Genomic DNA, 19,432 nt, shown 5'->3' on the forward strand with positions numbered 1-19,432 from the left:
ATTTGCATTTGATTTAAATATTCATAATTCTGCAATTTGTATTCCGTTTAAATGTGTTATAATTACTTGTATCAAAGACTACATGGAGAAAAATATTCTGGTTAAACCAACAAAAAAAGACCCTACTAGAATGGCACTTTAATAACTAGAAATTCTATTTGGCCTCACCGAAATGCCATTCTGGTTTGACTTTTTTTGTTGATTTAACTAGAACATTTCACTCTGTGTATCGTATCGTTAGAGAAACACGTATGAGAGTTAGTACTCAATAGAAACACGATACACGTGTAGGAAGAAGCCGAAGAGGGTCACGAGGGAACGGTTGTGCGATCGGCGCGTTAAAATAATGGCGGTTGATAGAGCGAATCGACAGCGAGGTCAGGTTATACGAAGCGTGAAAAGAGGCTCCACTGGACAAAGGAAGGAAGAGAGAAAGAAGGAATTAAGGAAGGAAACGAACGCGCGAACAAGTCGCGCGAAGTACGGAAAGGGCACCAACTCCTTCCCTCCTCGCGACTTCGAAGAACTCATTTGTGAGAATCGTAAAGCGATTGCTGCCTTCTTGCCCCAGCCGGCGGCTAAAGTCAAACAAGAAATTGCATAAAACCGCCGCCGGGTCTCCGGCATAAAAAGCGCCATGTGCGCGAGCACTTACCTGTGCATTGGAGAACGGCGAGGAACGAGAGAAAGAGAGCGAAAAGGAAAGGTCGAGAGTGGAGGCAGGGGTCGAGAAAAGAAGGATGCGTTTTTAACACACGCCCTTTGTGTTAACGTCTGAACTGCTGTTACGATTGCGCAATGATTTCCGAACGAAGCCAGGTGAAAATATTAAATGCGACCGACTTATTCACAGTCGGTAGCGATAAAAGTGTAAATAACGCGGACGCTACTGTCGTGCGAGAAAAAAATTTATATTCTCGCTTATCGGAAAAAAAAAAATTAACTTTTCGTAGGGCGACGTTTAAGACGATTGATCGCGAAATTTCGTGTAATTGAAACGTTTATCAATAATAATAAAATACTTCACGTATATATTTATTTGTATGATATAATTATACATATTTAATATGTATAATATATATTTAATATATTTAATATATTTAATATATATACATATACGTACATGGATAAATTCTTATTTAACCAATGGAATATTTTGCATAATTAAAATTTTGTATGTTTTATATTGAGATATTATATATTCGATATTATAAAAATTAATATTATAAAAGTTGCAAGCCTTTGCTATCCAAATGATACATTCATCTTGATATTTTCATATTTATTTGAAATTTAAGAAATATAAAAACAATAAATCATTGAGTTTTATCATTGTCCTTCGTCAATGTATCATTATCTTTGTTCTAGGAACAAAGATATTATCTTGAAGGGACTAACTTTGAATTTATATACACATTTTAAAATTATATACACTTAGATCACATATATTTAATATATCAATTATCTTGCAAAGCTAATTGTATCTTAAAAATACATACAATACTTATATGTTGAATTATTAATTTGATTCGCTATCGTAAATAATAAATATGATCTTATCTTGAAATGTGAGTGTTCAGTTAGCAGAATACTTTTCCTTAAATTTGTTTACACGCAAGATAATTAATAGAGCTCATATCATCTTAGTTTGAATAAGATGTTGGTGTAATTATGCATTCCTAAATACAAGTTGTGCACTTTTTAAGTATTTTGGAATTAGTAATTATTAATTGCGAGTTAGCGCTGTAAGAAAATGGGAAGTCATGGGAGGTAATTGTCTAAGAAGCGTTTCATATAATGCGATACTCGGCATATCCGCGACTAACCGCAGTGGCACCGATTGCGGAATACGAAGGACATCGGAATTGGAAAGTAAAAGTTACCACGAGTCGCGAAGGTAACCTCCTGCAATAGTGAAAGACTATACGGGAAAAGGAGCATTGATCTGAAAATGGGAGCTAATTGTCGTACTTTCTCGCGTTATCGTTCATGGGGCGGAGATAGGAAGAAGTTTCACCGATATCGTTACGGAACAATCTAAGATGTCGATGTGGCACGTCGCGCGTCTAATTTGAAGCCTCTTAGTCGCATTTTCCAATTCGCCATGCATGACAAGAGATTATCAATCATTCATATCCGCGGGCCTTATATCTCGCCGATTAACCTGCGTACTCGAAGTTATTGATAGAAAACACTTGACGTTTGTCTGTGATGTTAAAGTATCTCGGATATGTATTAGAGATAGTTGTGAGAGATGATGAGAGGGAGGCATATTTTGTACATATTTTATTGTTTAAAGTTTCTTTAAATAATCATAATACATTTCATTATAATTCTAATTTTAAGCACTGAAATAATAAGATATATGTAGGAGAAAAAATTAAAAGGTTTACTATAAAAGAATTCTAAGTGTATAAATTTTTGAAAAGAAGCACACAGAAAAAAATTTCCAGATGTAAATTTTCAAGTTTATACATGTACATCAGTTAGTAAATGGAATTATGAAAAATTTTATTCTGGAACAATTATGAAACCTTTTCCAGAAAAGTTTAAATTTACATCACTCTTATATTTCAAATAATATTCCTCTATTTTGAAATAAAATTAAAAATGAATAAAAAACATATATCCTTTTTTTTTTTTATGTTAATGTGCGATATATTCGAGATTTACCAAGGTCGCGGACATTTCCGCAATTTCCTTTTCTCCGCGAGCGTTTCCTTATGAGAAAAGATCTATTCTTGGCGGTTTAATATTTCATTTAATGGAGTATAAATCGGGAAAGCGTTCTTATACGCGGCGTTCGTATACTTACGCGGCGCGAAGAGTTCGCGTTCTAAGTCGACCTTTAACGGCTTTCGCCACGCGAAGCGCGTTTTACGATCGCCTCGTGTTTTGAAGATCACTATAATTACAAATTATTTACGCGCGTGTGCGGCTTCGTGACCCTCTCACGAGTAAAATATATTTTTAATTCTCAGACTTCAAAGAGATACATTAAGATATCCAAGATCCAAGATTATTGGGTTGTCATATTTTTCTACTTGCGACCAACTGTCCTGTTTCTACGTGACAGCGATAAATACTATAAATACTTTTAACGCCATATCTTTCACTCACTTTTGAATAATTTTTTTGCAATTCTTTTTTAGATTAGGACGACATTTTAATGTATCAAACTCTCGAAATTTATTTGCACACGATATATAATCTTATATGAAAAAAAAATTATGTTTAAAAATGAGAGATAAAAAGTTACGATTGATCATAATAACTAACATGTACTTTGAACACGTCTTATTGCTCTTGAATATAGCCATGGCATATCTTCCCTGCAACTGCGAAATCATTAAGCATGTTATCTCGCAGAGAACAAATCTAAAATGTAATTTTAAAACGGCGCATCAGCGTGATTATGCCAGTTCTCGGTCGTTATTTTTAAATATAATCGTTCCTGCGAGCACTGGTGAGGAATAAACGTACGATCTTGCTTCTCCCGTTCGCCGACTCTCGAGCAGCAACTCGCTTCGACCTTTATCGTCCTTCGCCTTACGAAATAATTCTGCGCGCGGGAGGATTAATCGCCTCCACCTTCGTTCTCTTCTCTCGCTCGTGTGCGTACGGAGATACATCTCGATGAGCCGGTAAGCGCAGGTAAAGCGAGAAAGAAAGCAAACGGGCGAGCAAGCCAAATGCACATGCACGCCGTGCTATAACACGTCCGACTCTTCCACGGCAAATGCCGCGTTGTGTGGAGAACGTGTTCTAGGTCTAATGTCGATGTAGCACGGACTGGTACAGGAAAGGAAGGTCGATGAGGAGAACCGAGAAGAAGCAAGAGGAGCAGAAGGGATAGAAGATGCACCGCGTCCAGCTTTCTCGACTCACGTCGCCGATTAACCCTCTCGAGACTGGAGACAATGGCCCGTATCCACGTCGCTGTTCGTATCGTAGTTCTGGATTTACCAGTCCCGCTGCTCTTTTCCGTGATCGCAACGTGTCAAGTTAACAATTACCGATCACGAAAGCGCGATACGGCACGGTTGAATCGTTGCACAGGATGGTTCGCGATTATCGTATTCATGCATGTCTATTATTTAACAGAATAGGTGACTATATATAGTTAGATAAACATTGATAAAGTAATTGAACAAGATTCAATTGATGATAATCGTTTTATCATTTAATAATAGTAATAAATATATAATATACACAGATGTTTTGTCTACAAACATTTCTTTTACAAAACTTAAAAAAAAAAACACATTTCTTCTTTTAAAGATATATTTCATTTGAGAAAATAGAGATTGAGAGAGAATTTATTTATAAGATATTCTAATGCTTTTGATATTCGAGCTACAAATAGCCTCCAGCTAATTATGCAAGAAGCCCGATTCAATCTTCTCTTCATTTCTAGTGGCTTTTCTCACAAGCCACCCCTCCACTACGATTTCCTTTATTTACTTTAATGGACGTACACGCGCTGATTTGTTCCACTCGTGGGAATAAGGTCGTTCACGAGATTGAACTCGGAATATTCGCTTTCGAGCTCTTTGAACGTTCTGAAATATCTGTATCAATAAGATGGAGTCTTGTAATCATACAATGCGCCCTTTCGATTCCACCACCGCCGATCTGGAACGCAATCATCTTGTTCGATATAGAATTCTAGTATCGAAGGTATCGAAGATTGCGGCGTAAGTTTTGAACGCGGCATTGAAATCTTTTCACTCTACTGCTTGCATTCTCCTTTGTGTTTTTCTTTTCAGAGTTTATTCTCTTGTATCATATTAATGCGGATGATGATTATTTAGAAATTTTTTCAACATTCATATGAAGTGTTACATTTTATTATATTTTTTTTTACTATGATTTGTGATGAATAAAATTGAAACATCGAAAGTACAGCATTTCTTTATTTTTTAGCATTAAAAAATAAAAATATGTTCCGGCTATTTGAAAAAAAAACAGCAAAATTTTTTTAATTAATAAATAATTGAATTAATAAAATAAATAAAATAAATAAATGAAAGAGAAAGAGATAAGTGAACTTCACATAATTGAAGACACGAAATTTTCAACGACATATTGTAATCTAAAGTTCTAATTTGATTAAGAATTAAACTGTATTTACGTAAACTTATTGTTAAAAAATGTAGCACTTCCATCTTTCTCTAACTCGCGTCTGTCCAATCTTTTACTTAAGTTTCGAAAATTATATAACACAATATACGGTGATTAATGCATCCTATTACGTTGAGAGCTCTATTATATCCTATTATATCATGTGCCCCTAAGAATGGGTTTTTACGAGGAGCGTAAAAACGTTTCTCTCACGGTGTTCTCGCAGTCAAGGGCTTCTCGATGTCCCTGAAGAAGCCTCATCGTTTCTGCTGATCGATCTCCGTGCCATGCTCTAGCCTTCGGGCGAGTTCTCGGCCGCATTAAAGTCACCCTTTCAACCTGCTTCGTGAACCTCTTATCTATACGCTGCGTCCATTAACCTCTGTCCCTCTCTTTCGTTACAAGGAACACGACCGCGCACAAAAGCACGCATAAAGATGGGAAAGGGATAATGATGACTCTGGTGCTCATTTCAAAACATTATTTTCAGTTGCAGCCACATTGTTACATGGCAAGATCTGGAGTGCGGATAATCTTCATCATCAGACTCCGTGCGACTTCGCGATGCAGATTTAGACTTGATATAAAGATTTTGTTTTAGTATGGAATACTGGAAAAATATCAGTTGTACAGTCATGTATGTAGTTGTAGATCATATTGAATAATATAGGCAATTGAAGAATTAAAGTAGTTAATTGTTTCTTATTTGAAATGTAAATTGTCGAAAATTACAATTTTCCAAATTGGATATTTACGAATTATACAATCTTAAAATGTTACTCACGATTTAATTATTCTTCTTGATCACCTCGTGTTTTTATTTACTTAAACTCTTCTTTTTTAAGATAAGTTTGAAATAAAACATTGTGCACGATTGACAGGTTTAAAAAATATCAGAACATTAGTCAGTGTCTCAGTTATTTAGAAACGTGGCGCAGAATAACAACAGTAAAAAAAATCGAGGTAATATTTTTTTTCCAAAATATGCATTGTCACGTCTCGACTTGTCGGCAAGTCATATTCGCGGTTATAACGATATTTTTCAATGTGATTTAAGATTTCGATAAATCCATGACGCATTACGAGATAACCGCCGCAGGTCAGAATACATCTAATACTCGACATACGTTTTTCCCATGTTTACGTTAACACGTTGAGCAAGTCATCTTTCATTGTATTCTATTCCTCGGCAACATTTGCCGAACTCAAGGAAGTTGAGCGTTTCGTTCTAGCTATGCCACGTGATGGGGTATCCAATTTTTATAAACTCTTGGCAGGGCCACGGCAAAGGGCATGAGTTGTTGGTTAGCCACGTAGTCTTTACGATCGATCTATTTTCTTCCAATTACGCGCTTCGCGACACACCAAGCGGTCATAATGTTTGACCCGACTACGATCATCCCATATTCGATGTCATCGTGGTCGAAAGGGCATCCACCAGGTCGATCGTTCCACACATCCGATCCTCCTGGGAACACAACACCTATACAAGATCGCGGACTTTCCCAGATGAGCCTCGAAAGCCTCCTAGGTCGTGTCGCTCCGCGTCTTCTCTATTTCCGTTCTTTTCGCGCGAAGCCACAGGCAACATCACATCCTTCTCTCACAGTTAGTAGACGTCGTCCTTGCATTGAAAAAGCAGCAAGGTCGTTCAGGACTTATATAGCTCGATCCGACTTGGCCACGGTTCAAAGCTCTCGACTGCTAGTCCTGTCGCGCGTTCTTTTTGATCCTGCCTTTCCCATCTCTCGCTCTCCTTTCCTTTCGCGCTTCGCTCTCGGCCAGTTTTCCTTCTCTCTCTCTTTTTTTAATCTCTCTCTTTCTTTCTCAAAGTTGTCCTACCTTTATGATTCTCGCCGTGTATGGAGCAAAGCGTGCGTTACTTACTCCGCAGGCGCTCTCGCGTACGAAGCCTCCAAGCTGATATATACGATAGCGAATACCTAATCTCGGCAAGTGGCTTTGAAAAAAGTGAAGAGACGGCAACGGAATGTGGAATGCGAGGCGTGCTTGCCTCAATATACAATGAGGGAAGTTATGTACGGGGCAAAAATTCGGCAAGGAATTTGGGAACAGCAAGACATTGAATCGAATTCGATCCACTATAATCTTCACCCCAGCATAAGAAACCCCGTCATATATATTTTGCACTCCGAGAGCAAATAAATTTTATAAGTAATGTTACATTCTTAGCTTCGAAAAGATATATCTTCTATTTCTATATGAAGCTTTAGAAAAATATTATCAGAAAAGAAAAGTTTGTACGCAATAAAAAAGAGCTAGTTTTATTATGAAAGATATTTTTTGTCATTTTTAATTTGGCCTCTTATATAAATATTATTTTAATTATCTTATTGATATAATTTAATATCATAAATTTTGTATTTTATGAAACAGTTTAAATACATAAAAATACATAATGTGAAATACATCATATTATATCGTTTGGTATTAATTCATATTATTTATGTATTAATTCATATTTGATATTTATCTGTTCATAATAAATCTCTTCGTGAAATTTATGATGCGTTTTGAAAAAAAAAATCTGATTTGCTTATTACAATATAAATACAAGAACCAGTTTATAGAAGCCACGTAGAAGGAACAAAAATAGAAAATAGTAGATACACAAATATAATATTGAAACATAAAGAGAAATGTAAAAATTTGTTCACGAAGAGAATGGCAAACGAAGTCCACAATTGAACATCCGTTATCAATCCTGAAACAATCGCACTTAATCATTTTGATGAAAAACCTGCACGAATTTTTGTTCTGCGTCGTAGTTGTTCCTTCTCGCATTTATCCAGATAGATGCATATTTCATTTATCTTCTTGTTTCTCAGTTATTCGCTTTCAATAATTATATATTTATCACCGTTATATTACGAAATTATGACTGGAATTATAATGATCTATTTTATTTTTTTGTTTTATGCAGATAGGCATATCGAAAGCCATTTAATTGTTCATTAAAAAAATAGCATTTTGAACCGAGAATTTATCACATCGGATTAGATATGTTTTTGATGAAAATTATTATTTAAGTCTGATGGATCTTTTTGTGAAATAAAAAATATCGAGATGACATAAATTTAAATAAGCTTTATTTCATGCAGAATCCGCTTTACTTTATACAGAATTCGATGTAGAAAATCTATACGTTCAAAGTAAATTGAATATAGTCGAATGTAATTAAATACAACATATAAAATGTATTCTCACAGATAACAAAAAAATGTTGAAGTAAGAATTCTCGTGATAAAATAATATTTTTAATGATTCTGTTTTAAATTTTATATCTTTTTACGTTAATTTCATATTTAATATATTAAAGAACATACCATTGATCTTGACTTGATTATTAAATTATAAAATACATTGTTAAGACATGTTTTCGTAAAAATACATTTTACAAAAGCCATAGATTTATCCATTATATTTCAGTGTTTTAATTTTTATCGTTACACGTAGAACATGAATATTGAAATATATGTATATTTTTTGAATCTCGAACATAGATATCTTGCTGTCTAGAAGTTTGCGAATATAAAAGTACCATTTGCGAGATTCATAAATTACAAGGTTCAGAATTAATGCATGATTTAATGCAACAATTGGTACAAAGGCTTTGTTAAAAAGTGTATTGAAATATACTTAGACAGTTGACAAACTTTTATTATCATTGTGAAACATATTCCCGTCATATATAACATATTGTGCCACCACGAGGTCACTTCCTCGCAATCGATTGTGACTGCATTGCAAGCACGAAGTATCGCGCGCGAGATCTGCTTCAAACAATAAAATTTCATGTTTTATCTCTTCATGCGGTGAAAATGTTTTTACTTATTCCGATTTTATATCTGATCGTATCGAATTGTCTTTCTACTGAACGACTACTCTGTTTTCTAAAAATGATTTTATTTTGTTGTGCTTGTGAGAATGCAGTATGCATTTCTTATCATTGGTAACATATTCTAAAATGGAATTTTATATTTTTTTATAAACGTTTTTATGGCGATATATTTTTATATACGGAACATTATTGCCATGCTCTGTGTAATTATGATAATTCAATTGTTCGACGGAGATAGAGAAAATATATATGCGTTTGTAACGCAAAAAAGGTTATAAATATTTATATGCTTTAGAGTTACAAGAAATTGCAATAAATATTTTGGACTTTCGTGCGCGCTACGATTTTATTGTTGTACGATTGATTTATTTTTCAGTTTATATGCAAATACACAAGATGAGTGAAATCGAGATGTGCATGCGAAGAAAAGATATAAGCAAGACGAAAGTGTTTGCAAATGAGCTACGTTTATTGTTCTGTACTTTGCAGGAGAAACAGCGCGTGTCGAGAAGCATATCCATGCATTGGTATTATTTTTTGCTGCATACTCTCAACACGATTCTGTTCCTTTTAATTATTTCTTTATTATCACCATAATAAACCAAAAGCTTGAAAAATAATGAATTATTATCTAATAGCCAGGTTAATTAGCGCGCATCAGAAACAACGACTCAGTATGAATAAATAAGAAAGTTGCATAAACGAGAGAGATTCATAGATATTTATTATAAAAATTGAGGGATTATATACTCGTATCTATATACTTGTGTAAACTTTAAAAAAATCAATTTTTAGGTTTTGATATTTTCTTAATGTAAAGATTTCTCATATCTTTTTTATTTTTTATCGACATTTAATTATAAAAAATTACTAAATTATTCTTAAAGTACATATATTTGAATACATAAACATTTGTTTCAAAAAGTCTTTAAATTTTTTCAAAAAAATTCTCAAAAATACACGTGTTTTTTTTGCGAGTAGGTATAAATATATTCTCAATTTCATTCGTGTGATATTGGCTTTTAACTTTTGAAAAAATTAACTTTTTTTTATTGTTTGCACACGTATCCATATTTTCAATTTTCGTTTGCACATTTCTCATAAAAAAATTATTTAAAGAAACAATTTTAGAAGGGCATAATTTCATACTTGCTCAACCACGAATAAATTAGATTTAACTAATCTTAATCGATAGATTTTCGCACATTCCAAAACAAGTTGATTTTTCGTTTGCATACCTTTGTAGTTAAAAAGTTATTAACAAATAAACGGGAGTCAATTTTATGCTGCAAAAAGTACATTTTCGACTTAAATTCTAAAGAAACGTGATTGAAAGTACACTAATCGAAAATTTCGACGAGCAATTTCACTGGTTTAATATTATATCGAGAAACTTTGAAAGTTTTATAAACCATTTATTAATTTTTTTCTCTTAAAAAAAATATATATCGCCAGCGATTGTAAATGCCGCATGCACTGTAAACGACGTTCGCCAAACAAGTTTCTGAGATTTCATTTTGTTTAATCAGCACGGGATCTTATTATTTCAACGTGTCGTAGCCCACATATATTTAAATTATCGCCATATCGTATCTTTGCTACGAAAAATATGAATATAAATTTTATATGAAATTTTGATAAATTCTCTCTCTTTCTCTCTCTCTCTCTCTCTCTCTCTCTCTCTCTCTCTCGTTATCTGTCTTTATTTCTCTTCAGCATTGTCAGGAGAACACGGTACTCAAGTGTACATACATTATTAACGAAACACATGTGTCTTCATTCTCGTTCTCTTATAACATTATGACGAAGAAAAATGAAATTTGAATTATATAAAACGATGTATATACAAATAAATCGCAAACTTGACGATTCAGTAATCTTCTCATAAAATGTTTTCGATATTACAGAAGTGTAGATATATCCTAGATTAAAAAAAAAGAAATCTGCAAAATATTTCACAGTTAATATAAATATTGTATGTGTGTTGAGAATAATCTTATCAAATAATCTCACATATTATATGTGTCTCAAAATGAAAATATTTTTATTCAAACCGTTCTTTTTTAATTCTCTTCGGTAGTAGAAGCTACAGCAAAGTTTTCTTTAGAATCAACGAACTTAGAACTTTAGGAGGGAAAAATGTCTAAAGTAGAGAAGATTCTTTACCTTTTTTCTCTCTTTCTTTCTCTTTCTTTCTCACTTTCTTAAATAAATCCGCATTCGACTGCAGAATCGCGCGCGTCTCGCCGCATGTTGACGCATGTCCTTCCATCGTCTTCGTCCCTCCGACGCCGACGCACGATCCTCTCTCTGCCGTTGGCATTGCGCTCGAGCGTAGGAGCCACGTCGTCTGGGAACGGGTGTCAAGGGCGGCAGCAGACCAGAAGGTGTCTGCTGGGGTTGGCTCCGCGGTGCACACACAATCGATATAGCCACTAAAGTTCATGGTGCGTCAGACCGCGCCAACCGCCACCCAGTCGTCGTCGCTGCTGTCGTCTCCCTGCGGCTTCTTTCGCCGATTTAGTTTTATATCTTTAAAGCACAAGAGTTATTTATGTTTCCTCTTTTTTTATATCAAGGAATATTTTGCACATTATTTTCTCGCGTATAGATAATACAGTGTATAGGCTGATGTAGGCCGGATGTATCGAATTTTCTAGACCGTTACTAGTTTTCAACGAGAAAACTCTCTTATAAACATTCAAAACATTCAATTATATACAATAATAAGACTTTTATTAAATACTAAGTATAGGCATATTCAAGTCTATAACGGTCAAAGCTAGATCTTCTCAATGCCTAAATAATTTACAGTGAATTATCCTATATATGTACATGCATATATATATATATATATATGTATATATATGTATATATATATCATATTTTTGTAGTTATTCAAATTGCGCGCCGAAATTTTTCCGGACTTTATTAAACGCAATTAAACTACTGCAATAATATCACAAATTAAATTAAATTAACAAGCAAATTTTCAATCTTCGATTCGATATCATATTAAAAGAGTGTTAATGTGCTGAAAACCTTAAATAAATTTATTTGTGAAAAATTTACCTCGACTGGGACTTGAACTCGGATTTCTTGTATTCCGTACGAGTATCCTAAACTATCTGGCCTGTTCAATTATATATACTTTGACATTAATGATAAAATAAGTATGTACATCTAGGTTTGTTCATTATTTAATTTTCGCTGAATCTCTGTATTTACTTATTATGTTTAGCTAAAAATATTAATTTGATTTATTAACAATTTTAAATATAAGCTATTAAGATAGTTGATGCTTTTATGAGAATTATGTTAATATGGAAATTAATTCAAAACATTTTAGTCATGTGTATAAATTCGTAACATGTTTCTTAGAAAAAGCTAATCATGATAAATATCTTTTTTAAATTTTATTACGTCTTGCGAAATTGTTTGGTCTTGCTCGTATTTCGTTCGAATTTCTAAACTAAATTCCGTAAATACTTTTCTGTTGCGGCGCGTAACAGGAGCGCAATATCCGAGTGATGAGGTGTAACCATAAAGAGACGACCCTCGTAAAAGGTATCACGCCGAAAATAACGTGCCGCCGAGGTTGAAAGCCGATCTTTTAACAGAATTGTCGTAAAACGCACAGTTTCTAGATAACTGAAGCTTTCATATGTTAATCTGCGGATTAACGCGTAAAAGATAGAGAGAAGTGATATTTATCATGATCTTTTCTGAGAAATTATTTAATGTCAACGTGTGGAAAACATTCTACTATACCTTGTTATACGATGATACGAATGTATTTTCTGGTAGTTTATTTCTTTCTTAATAAAAAAAAAATGTTTAATTACATATATGAATAAGAATAATAGAAAAATTATTAAACGAAACAAAACAAATAGTTTGTGGCTTCAGGAATAAATCCAATACAAGAAAAGTGCCGATAAGACAAATTATTGTGATTTACTCATAGGAATCTTTTTGGACACACTTGATTTCAAGCTCGAAATTACATAAAATTTTATGCATGCGACGCAGTGTGTAATTTTAATACAAAATGTTTCTCATGAAGAATGCTGTTCCGCATTATTAAAGCTGAAGTCACAAGGACTTTTACTGCACATGCATCTTTCCGAGTAAATTACTCGTCCATCACTGGACTACAACATCATCTTAAATCTCGGCAATTTATAAAATAATATAAAATATATTGTAGTTTATATTAATTTTTAATTTTGTTGCACGAAAAATTATAAAAATTTAATGAATGTAAAATATTATTGAATTTTGCTCTCGCAGTTCTCGATTGATGCTTTTCCTTTATAAAATTTATGAAATTTCTACATCGTTTCGATGTTTACATATTACAGTGTTTAATTCAATAAATTGTATAGCATATAAAATGTTATTTTAACGCTTTGTCTAATGTTACAAAATTTAACGATTTTTGCAATAGCTTTTCGCTTGAAATGATGCAATTATATAGCCGTTTATAACGCTGTTTTATAAATTATAAATTATTTTGAACAATATTTTATAATTACTTTAGACGGAGCGATGTACGATCGGTGTGAATACGACTTGTCTAGGCTCTCAGGGCCTTCATCCTTTAATGATTCAAGAGGCACTTAAATTAATTGGCCTCCTAATGTTAGGAATCAACGGAGTTAAAAAGATATAATAAAGAAGCAACATGCGGCAATAATAAACGGAGAAAATTAGTGACGTATTATCAACGTTTATCTAAATTGGGAAAATTCTTGGATTTTTTAAATGCTTTTGTTTTGATTATATTTCCTAGTATATGCACTTTAATTAGATAGATCATTTTCCGTGAAATGGAATAAGAAATTGATAGGTGCATGAAGCATCGTATTTTTGTGGCTCGTTCGTCTCTTTTAATCTGCAATTAATCTTTCAACATTAGATAGAAATATAATTTCTTCTTTAATTTCTAAATATGTTCTTCAATTTTTAAAATTATTTTTGAATTGCAAAGTTTAGTACCTATAACGATAAACACTAATTTAAAGATGGTAAACGTGATTGTATCGTTTATGACTTGTTAAAATTTTCTGCCGTTTACGTAATACGAATAGATTGCATATTCCTACGAAGTTGTTACTTTCGGTTTAGAAAGACTAAGGCTTAAAATATATTTCTCTCTTTCTGAATTATTAAGTTAAAAAGAAATGTTAATAGAATTGAAGAGAAATATTGATATATTCAATTTTTTTAAATGGAGCACAAATGTTAAAATGAGGAAATGCACAGTTTTTTTTTCGACTGTGCTGCTGTTTGAGATTTCATTTGTTGTGCTAATCCATGCAAGATTCACAGCTATCACACTGATGATAATTTCACGTTACTTTCACGATTGCGTTTCGATGAGATTCCGTCGCAATATACAATAGCAAAATGCGCGTCGCGTGCGATTAACGTCGGAAGTGTCGTGCGAAGTGACGTGAGGTTATTCTATTGTGTGGTGATTAATATGCGCGATTATAATTAACCGTTCTTTCGCGAGTATTGTATTGTGTTGTATGCGAATGCAGCGAAGGAATCTGACAAGAAAGGAGGAGGCCTACTAAGTACTAGGCGACAGTGAAGCAATCGTGAGATGAATAAATTATTTTTTATTTTATTAATAAATCTCTAAAAATCTATAAAAATTGTACATATAATATTGAAATATATATAAAAAATAATATAATATAGGATAAATAAACGTGACATTTTACAGAGATCTGTTATTTTAGAATGGATGGATTAGAGTACATAATCTTGGAATTGAACAATTCATTTATTTAATATTTTATACGTAAAATTGTACTGTCTATAAGAGAGATTTTTAGAATAAAAATAAATTATTTATAGAATAATGAGAGAAACTCTATAAAACTGAATAGTATTAAAAATGCAATAGTCTGTTAGATTTCTTTGGTATGCATTGGAAAAACACAAATGACAAATATAAAAAGAAATACTGTCCTGCCAGGCTATTATTAACTAATTCATTTATTAAATATAAATATGCTGATAATTATTAATTGCATTTATTCTTATAACAAATACACTAGATTTATTTTTCTAATTTTTTTAGAACTATTCTTATTTATAATTTGATTTTATATCACTATTAATAATGTGAAGTCTAATAACTTTCTCGTATGTATATAATATACAGAGTATTTCACAACAGTTATACTTCGACATACTTTAATAAAATATCAGATTTCACGAGTATGATCATTTCGTTTCTCATAATTTGTGTTGAGTGTAGATATATTTCTAGTTGATATTTAATTAAAATATAAATATTAAATCTTCTGCGTTTTTAAAAAAAAACTTTATTTTGAATAACTCATCTGATACTCTTTTTGGTTAAAGATTTATACAATAAATATTAGCAAGAGTATCTTACTTTATTTGTTTGAATAAATAAGGGCGGGACGATGTGTCATCAGTAAGTTTATTACTCTCGCTGACCAGTCTTTTTCTTTTTATTATTGTTGCAAGTGAGTGTTATTTATGCCTTTAAAGAATCCTGCATTTTTAATATTTCAAAGTCGACAGAATTCTCATGTATTTTTATGCTAATTCTAAAATTTTTAACATGTTTCGAGAAAATTTTAATCCATGAACACTTTGAGAAATTATCTTAATAATAAAAATGTCTTAAATCTATCAGTGTGTATGTATGTTATTGAGAATCACATACAAGAAAACTATTTATATAAACTATAAACTTGAGAAAATGTTTTATTTGATAGTTCTTTAAACATTGTTTATTAAATCAGCGATGGATCAATATACTCTTTTTATACGAACTATTAAATATACTAATAAAATTATTTCCTGTTTTAATTTTTTTGTATTTTAAAAATTTCTATAAAAAATATCTATAGTATCTATAAAAAATGTCTATATCCAAAGAATGATAGGAAAATTTAAACATTTTATACAATAAGATAGGAAATAAATTTTATGTTATATATAACTTTTATATATACATATATATTCTATATATTATTTTTTACATTCAACAAGAAATTCATTTCAAGAAAAAATTTATTTTATAATTTTATTTTATAACAATATTAGTTTTCGTCCAATGACTTTTACCATTGCCGTTCCACATTCCATGGATTTGAGGGTTTTTTCTTTCTTGCTTCCCTGGAAGTTATCGCCTACAAAGAAGAAAGCGTTAAAATTTTGTTTTATAACATTATAAGTTAAATGCATATTTTACATTGCATATGTATTATACATAAGGCAGATTTCATAAACAATAAATGCAAAAAATATTTATACAGAGCAGATTTTTATATTAAAAAATTTGATTTTTGTATAAAAAATTGAATATTGATAAAAAAATTTATTAACAATAAGAGAGAGTACATTCAGGAGATGTATTATGGAATGAATTCCGTTCGAAATTATTCTATTTTCACTAAAAAACATAATAAAAAGGGAATTATTCTAGGGAATAATTGAATAATTTTAATCCATATCGAATAATTTCACCTGGATTTATCCAATAATACATAGTTTCTATATGTTATAAACAAAAAAATTTTGCGAAAATAATTTTATTCATGATTTTAGAAACTAAATTTCTTGATTATTGAATATTTTTTGTACGTCCAAGTAATACAATTTCTTCTTTTATATAATATATTTTAATGATATATTATATATCTTTTTAGATAAAGTAGTTTTGAGAAATTGCGATCTATTTTTTCTTTGTTAATAAATTGCTAATTAATGTTTACTTTCTAAAGATCTTTTTAAAAAGACATCTTTCCTGTACGAATACTTTTTGTGTTAACTGTGTATATAACTATATATACATATATTAAATTATTAAAATATTGATTACCTTCTTCTTTGCACTTTTGTAATATCTCCTTTATTTTATCTTTCTTGCTCGTGTCACGAATGATTGTCGTAAGATAATCTAGAGTATCATCCCACTTTATTCCATCTTCTTCATCGAGCTAGAATCGAAACATAGTTAAACAAAAAAGCTATAAGATTTAAATGTATTATAATATAAATCATATATATATGATATATCATTAAATTTTTTAATCTTTTATCTTTTAATCTAGATTTAAAAATAAGGCAAAATATTTATAATCTTTTATTTTGTATTCCACATCTACTATTCTGATAGTGCAAATTATGTACGTAATTATCTATTTTTACATGCACGTATTTTTGGATGAATTTTGATAACATTAATTTAGAATGTGAGTCGTATTAGAATTTAGATAAATTTTATCTGTCTGATTTAATTTCTCTCTTTCTTATTTATATGCGCGCGCGTGCGTGTGTGTGTGTGTGTGTGTGTGAATATTTTGAATACACATATTTACTTACCAAGTTTTTCTTTTCTGCTATACAGAAGGGTATCTCAGGGCTGGCGATCTCTGCAATATATGATAGGTTTCTGATATAGGTAACACAATTCCAGATGCATGAAGCGGTATATAGTTATTCCCGGAGAATTGCTTTTCGAAAGTGATATTGGATCGCGGAATATGAATTCTTTTTCAAGAAACTTTCTCTCTCTTTTACTCAGAGACAAATTTGATTATGATAATCGAATATCTAAAGAACAAAGTATAATGCAATATAATGCAACATAATGCAAAACTTATAAATATAATGATATAATATAGTATATAAAATAATTAAGAGTATATCATAACTATACATACACACATATTTATTTTTGTATTCAATAAATTATTTTTTAAATACACTATAAACTATTCAATAGTGTAAACAATAATAATGAAAATGAAATTGCTAAAAGTATTCCAACGTACGACATTGTAAAAATAATACTTCAAATATGAATATAAAAGAGGAATTAAAATATCTTACGTTGCTATTTTATTGAGCACTAGATTTAATTCTAAAACATGAAGTTTTGATGACAGCTGTGATGATAATTTTTTTTTAATGATGACGTAATATAAATTATGAGTTTTATTATTTTGTTTATTTAAGCATATTAATAAAATATTTAATAATTATTTATTATTCAATTAAAACACTTACTCAATAAACCCAATTTTACGACACATTGTGCAAACGTCATATGAAAATTAATCAGATCTTTAAGATCGACTGCCTTTGACATTAAAGTGTTAATGATATTATCGAATACCATCGCATCATTGACTGTCTAAAATTCACAAAAGTTAGTATATCTTTATTCCATATTTCTTACTTAAAATTTTTTTTCTATAAATAATAATCTACTATTATATTACAAGAAATATTAAGAAATGGGGATTTGCTTGACACTAATATTTCAAAATGAATTTTTAAATCTGGAATTTAAATAATTTTCGGGGATATGTAATTTAAATTGACATGTAATTTAAATGGAATTTATAAAGATATCTAATCGAATCTTTCATGCACGGTTTCCATAAAGAAGATTATTTGTCACTAATTGTTAGTACTTACGACAGCGGCCAATATACACGTAGCAAACACTAGAATCTTCATTCTGTTTATCTTGAAATGTTCTAATTGTAACATATAATAATTCGTACGTTCGTTACAGCACACTCCAAGACCGCTACTGACATATCGATATTTCGAATACGATATATATAGATATATACATACTTAATTTGATTGTACAACTTATACAACGCAATACTACTTGCATGTTATTTATCGCATTTGTATAAACAGATGTGCTGATCGTAAATCCTATCTGTCCTATCTGTAAAATCGACATGACGTTCTTTTTATTTCGTATAAACAAGTGTGCTGGATTTTTGCGTGCTCGATTTTAATGTGTACCTTTTTCATTTCGTGATAAGTCAATTTTTATCAAGTATAAAAGTGCAAAATAAAATTTATGTAACGTTTAACATGTGAAGCAAGTAATTCCGATTATTCTGAAATTAATTTAGACTTTCTTTTGTTTATTGTTGGTTTTATAAATGCATTACACACACACACACACACACACACACACACGCAAATTTTTAATTAAATGTTAAGAGATTTTATTTTTTAATTTTTGCCAGAACATGTATATAAAATTATACGTGAGAACTTTTTGTAGAATAAATGGATCTTTCAAATATTAACTGACGTTTTACTTGCATTTTTTTCCTTAAAGAATAAAATATTTAAAAAATAATTTATCATGTTGACTTTAAGAACACTTGTTGAAACAGTAGTGTAAATACTGAATTACACAGGAACTATTTTTAAATAAATCGAACTATAATTTATGGATTTTTTTATCTTGATATGTGTTTGCAAAATTTGTACACCGCTATTTAGTTATGATTCTTTTCAAAGTTTTTTCAAAACTAATGCTTAATAGTGATAAAATACACAGAAGTATAAGTCTTTAACAAAATAATAAACACGTTAGATTTTTTTTTGTAGCACAATGTGGTAATTATAGTT

At 31.0% G+C, this 19,432-nt stretch overlaps 2 protein-coding genes across 4 annotated transcripts in view; one reads left to right on the forward strand and one right to left on the reverse strand.

Annotated features, from left to right (window-relative positions):
- LOC105143367 (hypothetical protein) overlaps positions 1-19,432 on the forward strand; it is a 161,265-nt gene that overhangs the window by 28,834 nt on the left and 112,999 nt on the right. The gene's annotated exons all lie outside the window — the stretch shown is intronic.
- Positions 15,938-18,614, reverse strand: LOC147910373 (uncharacterized). Its single transcript, XM_087404594.1, has 5 exons — positions 18,467-18,614; positions 18,053-18,179; positions 17,366-17,415; positions 16,863-16,980; positions 15,938-16,170 (listed from the first exon to the last, which is right to left on the reverse strand). The coding sequence occupies exons 1-5, from the start codon at positions 18,539-18,541 to the stop codon at positions 16,070-16,072; spliced, it is 471 nt and encodes a 156-aa protein (XP_087260720.1). The 5' UTR covers positions 18,542-18,614; the 3' UTR covers positions 15,938-16,069.

This window comes from Acromyrmex echinatior, chromosome 3 (genome assembly GCF_024713525.1).
Source record: "Acromyrmex echinatior isolate Ae372 chromosome 3, ASM2471352v2, whole genome shotgun sequence".
Taxonomy (NCBI): domain Eukaryota; kingdom Metazoa; phylum Arthropoda; class Insecta; order Hymenoptera; family Formicidae; genus Acromyrmex; species Acromyrmex echinatior.

Excerpts from the sequence above, each read along its gene's own strand:
- LOC147910373 (XM_087404594.1), bottom strand. The coding sequence starts at position 18,541 with ATGTTACAATTAGAACATTTCAAGATAAACAGAATGAAGATTCTAGTG. Across the intron at positions 17,416-18,052 it reads CGTAAAATTGGGTTTATTGA|AGATCGCCAGCCCTGAGATA; the intron begins GTAAGTGTTTTA and ends CATATATTGCAG. Across the intron at positions 16,981-17,365 it reads TAGCAGAAAAGAAAAACTTG|CTCGATGAAGAAGATGGAAT; the intron begins GTAAGTAAATAT and ends TTTCGATTCTAG.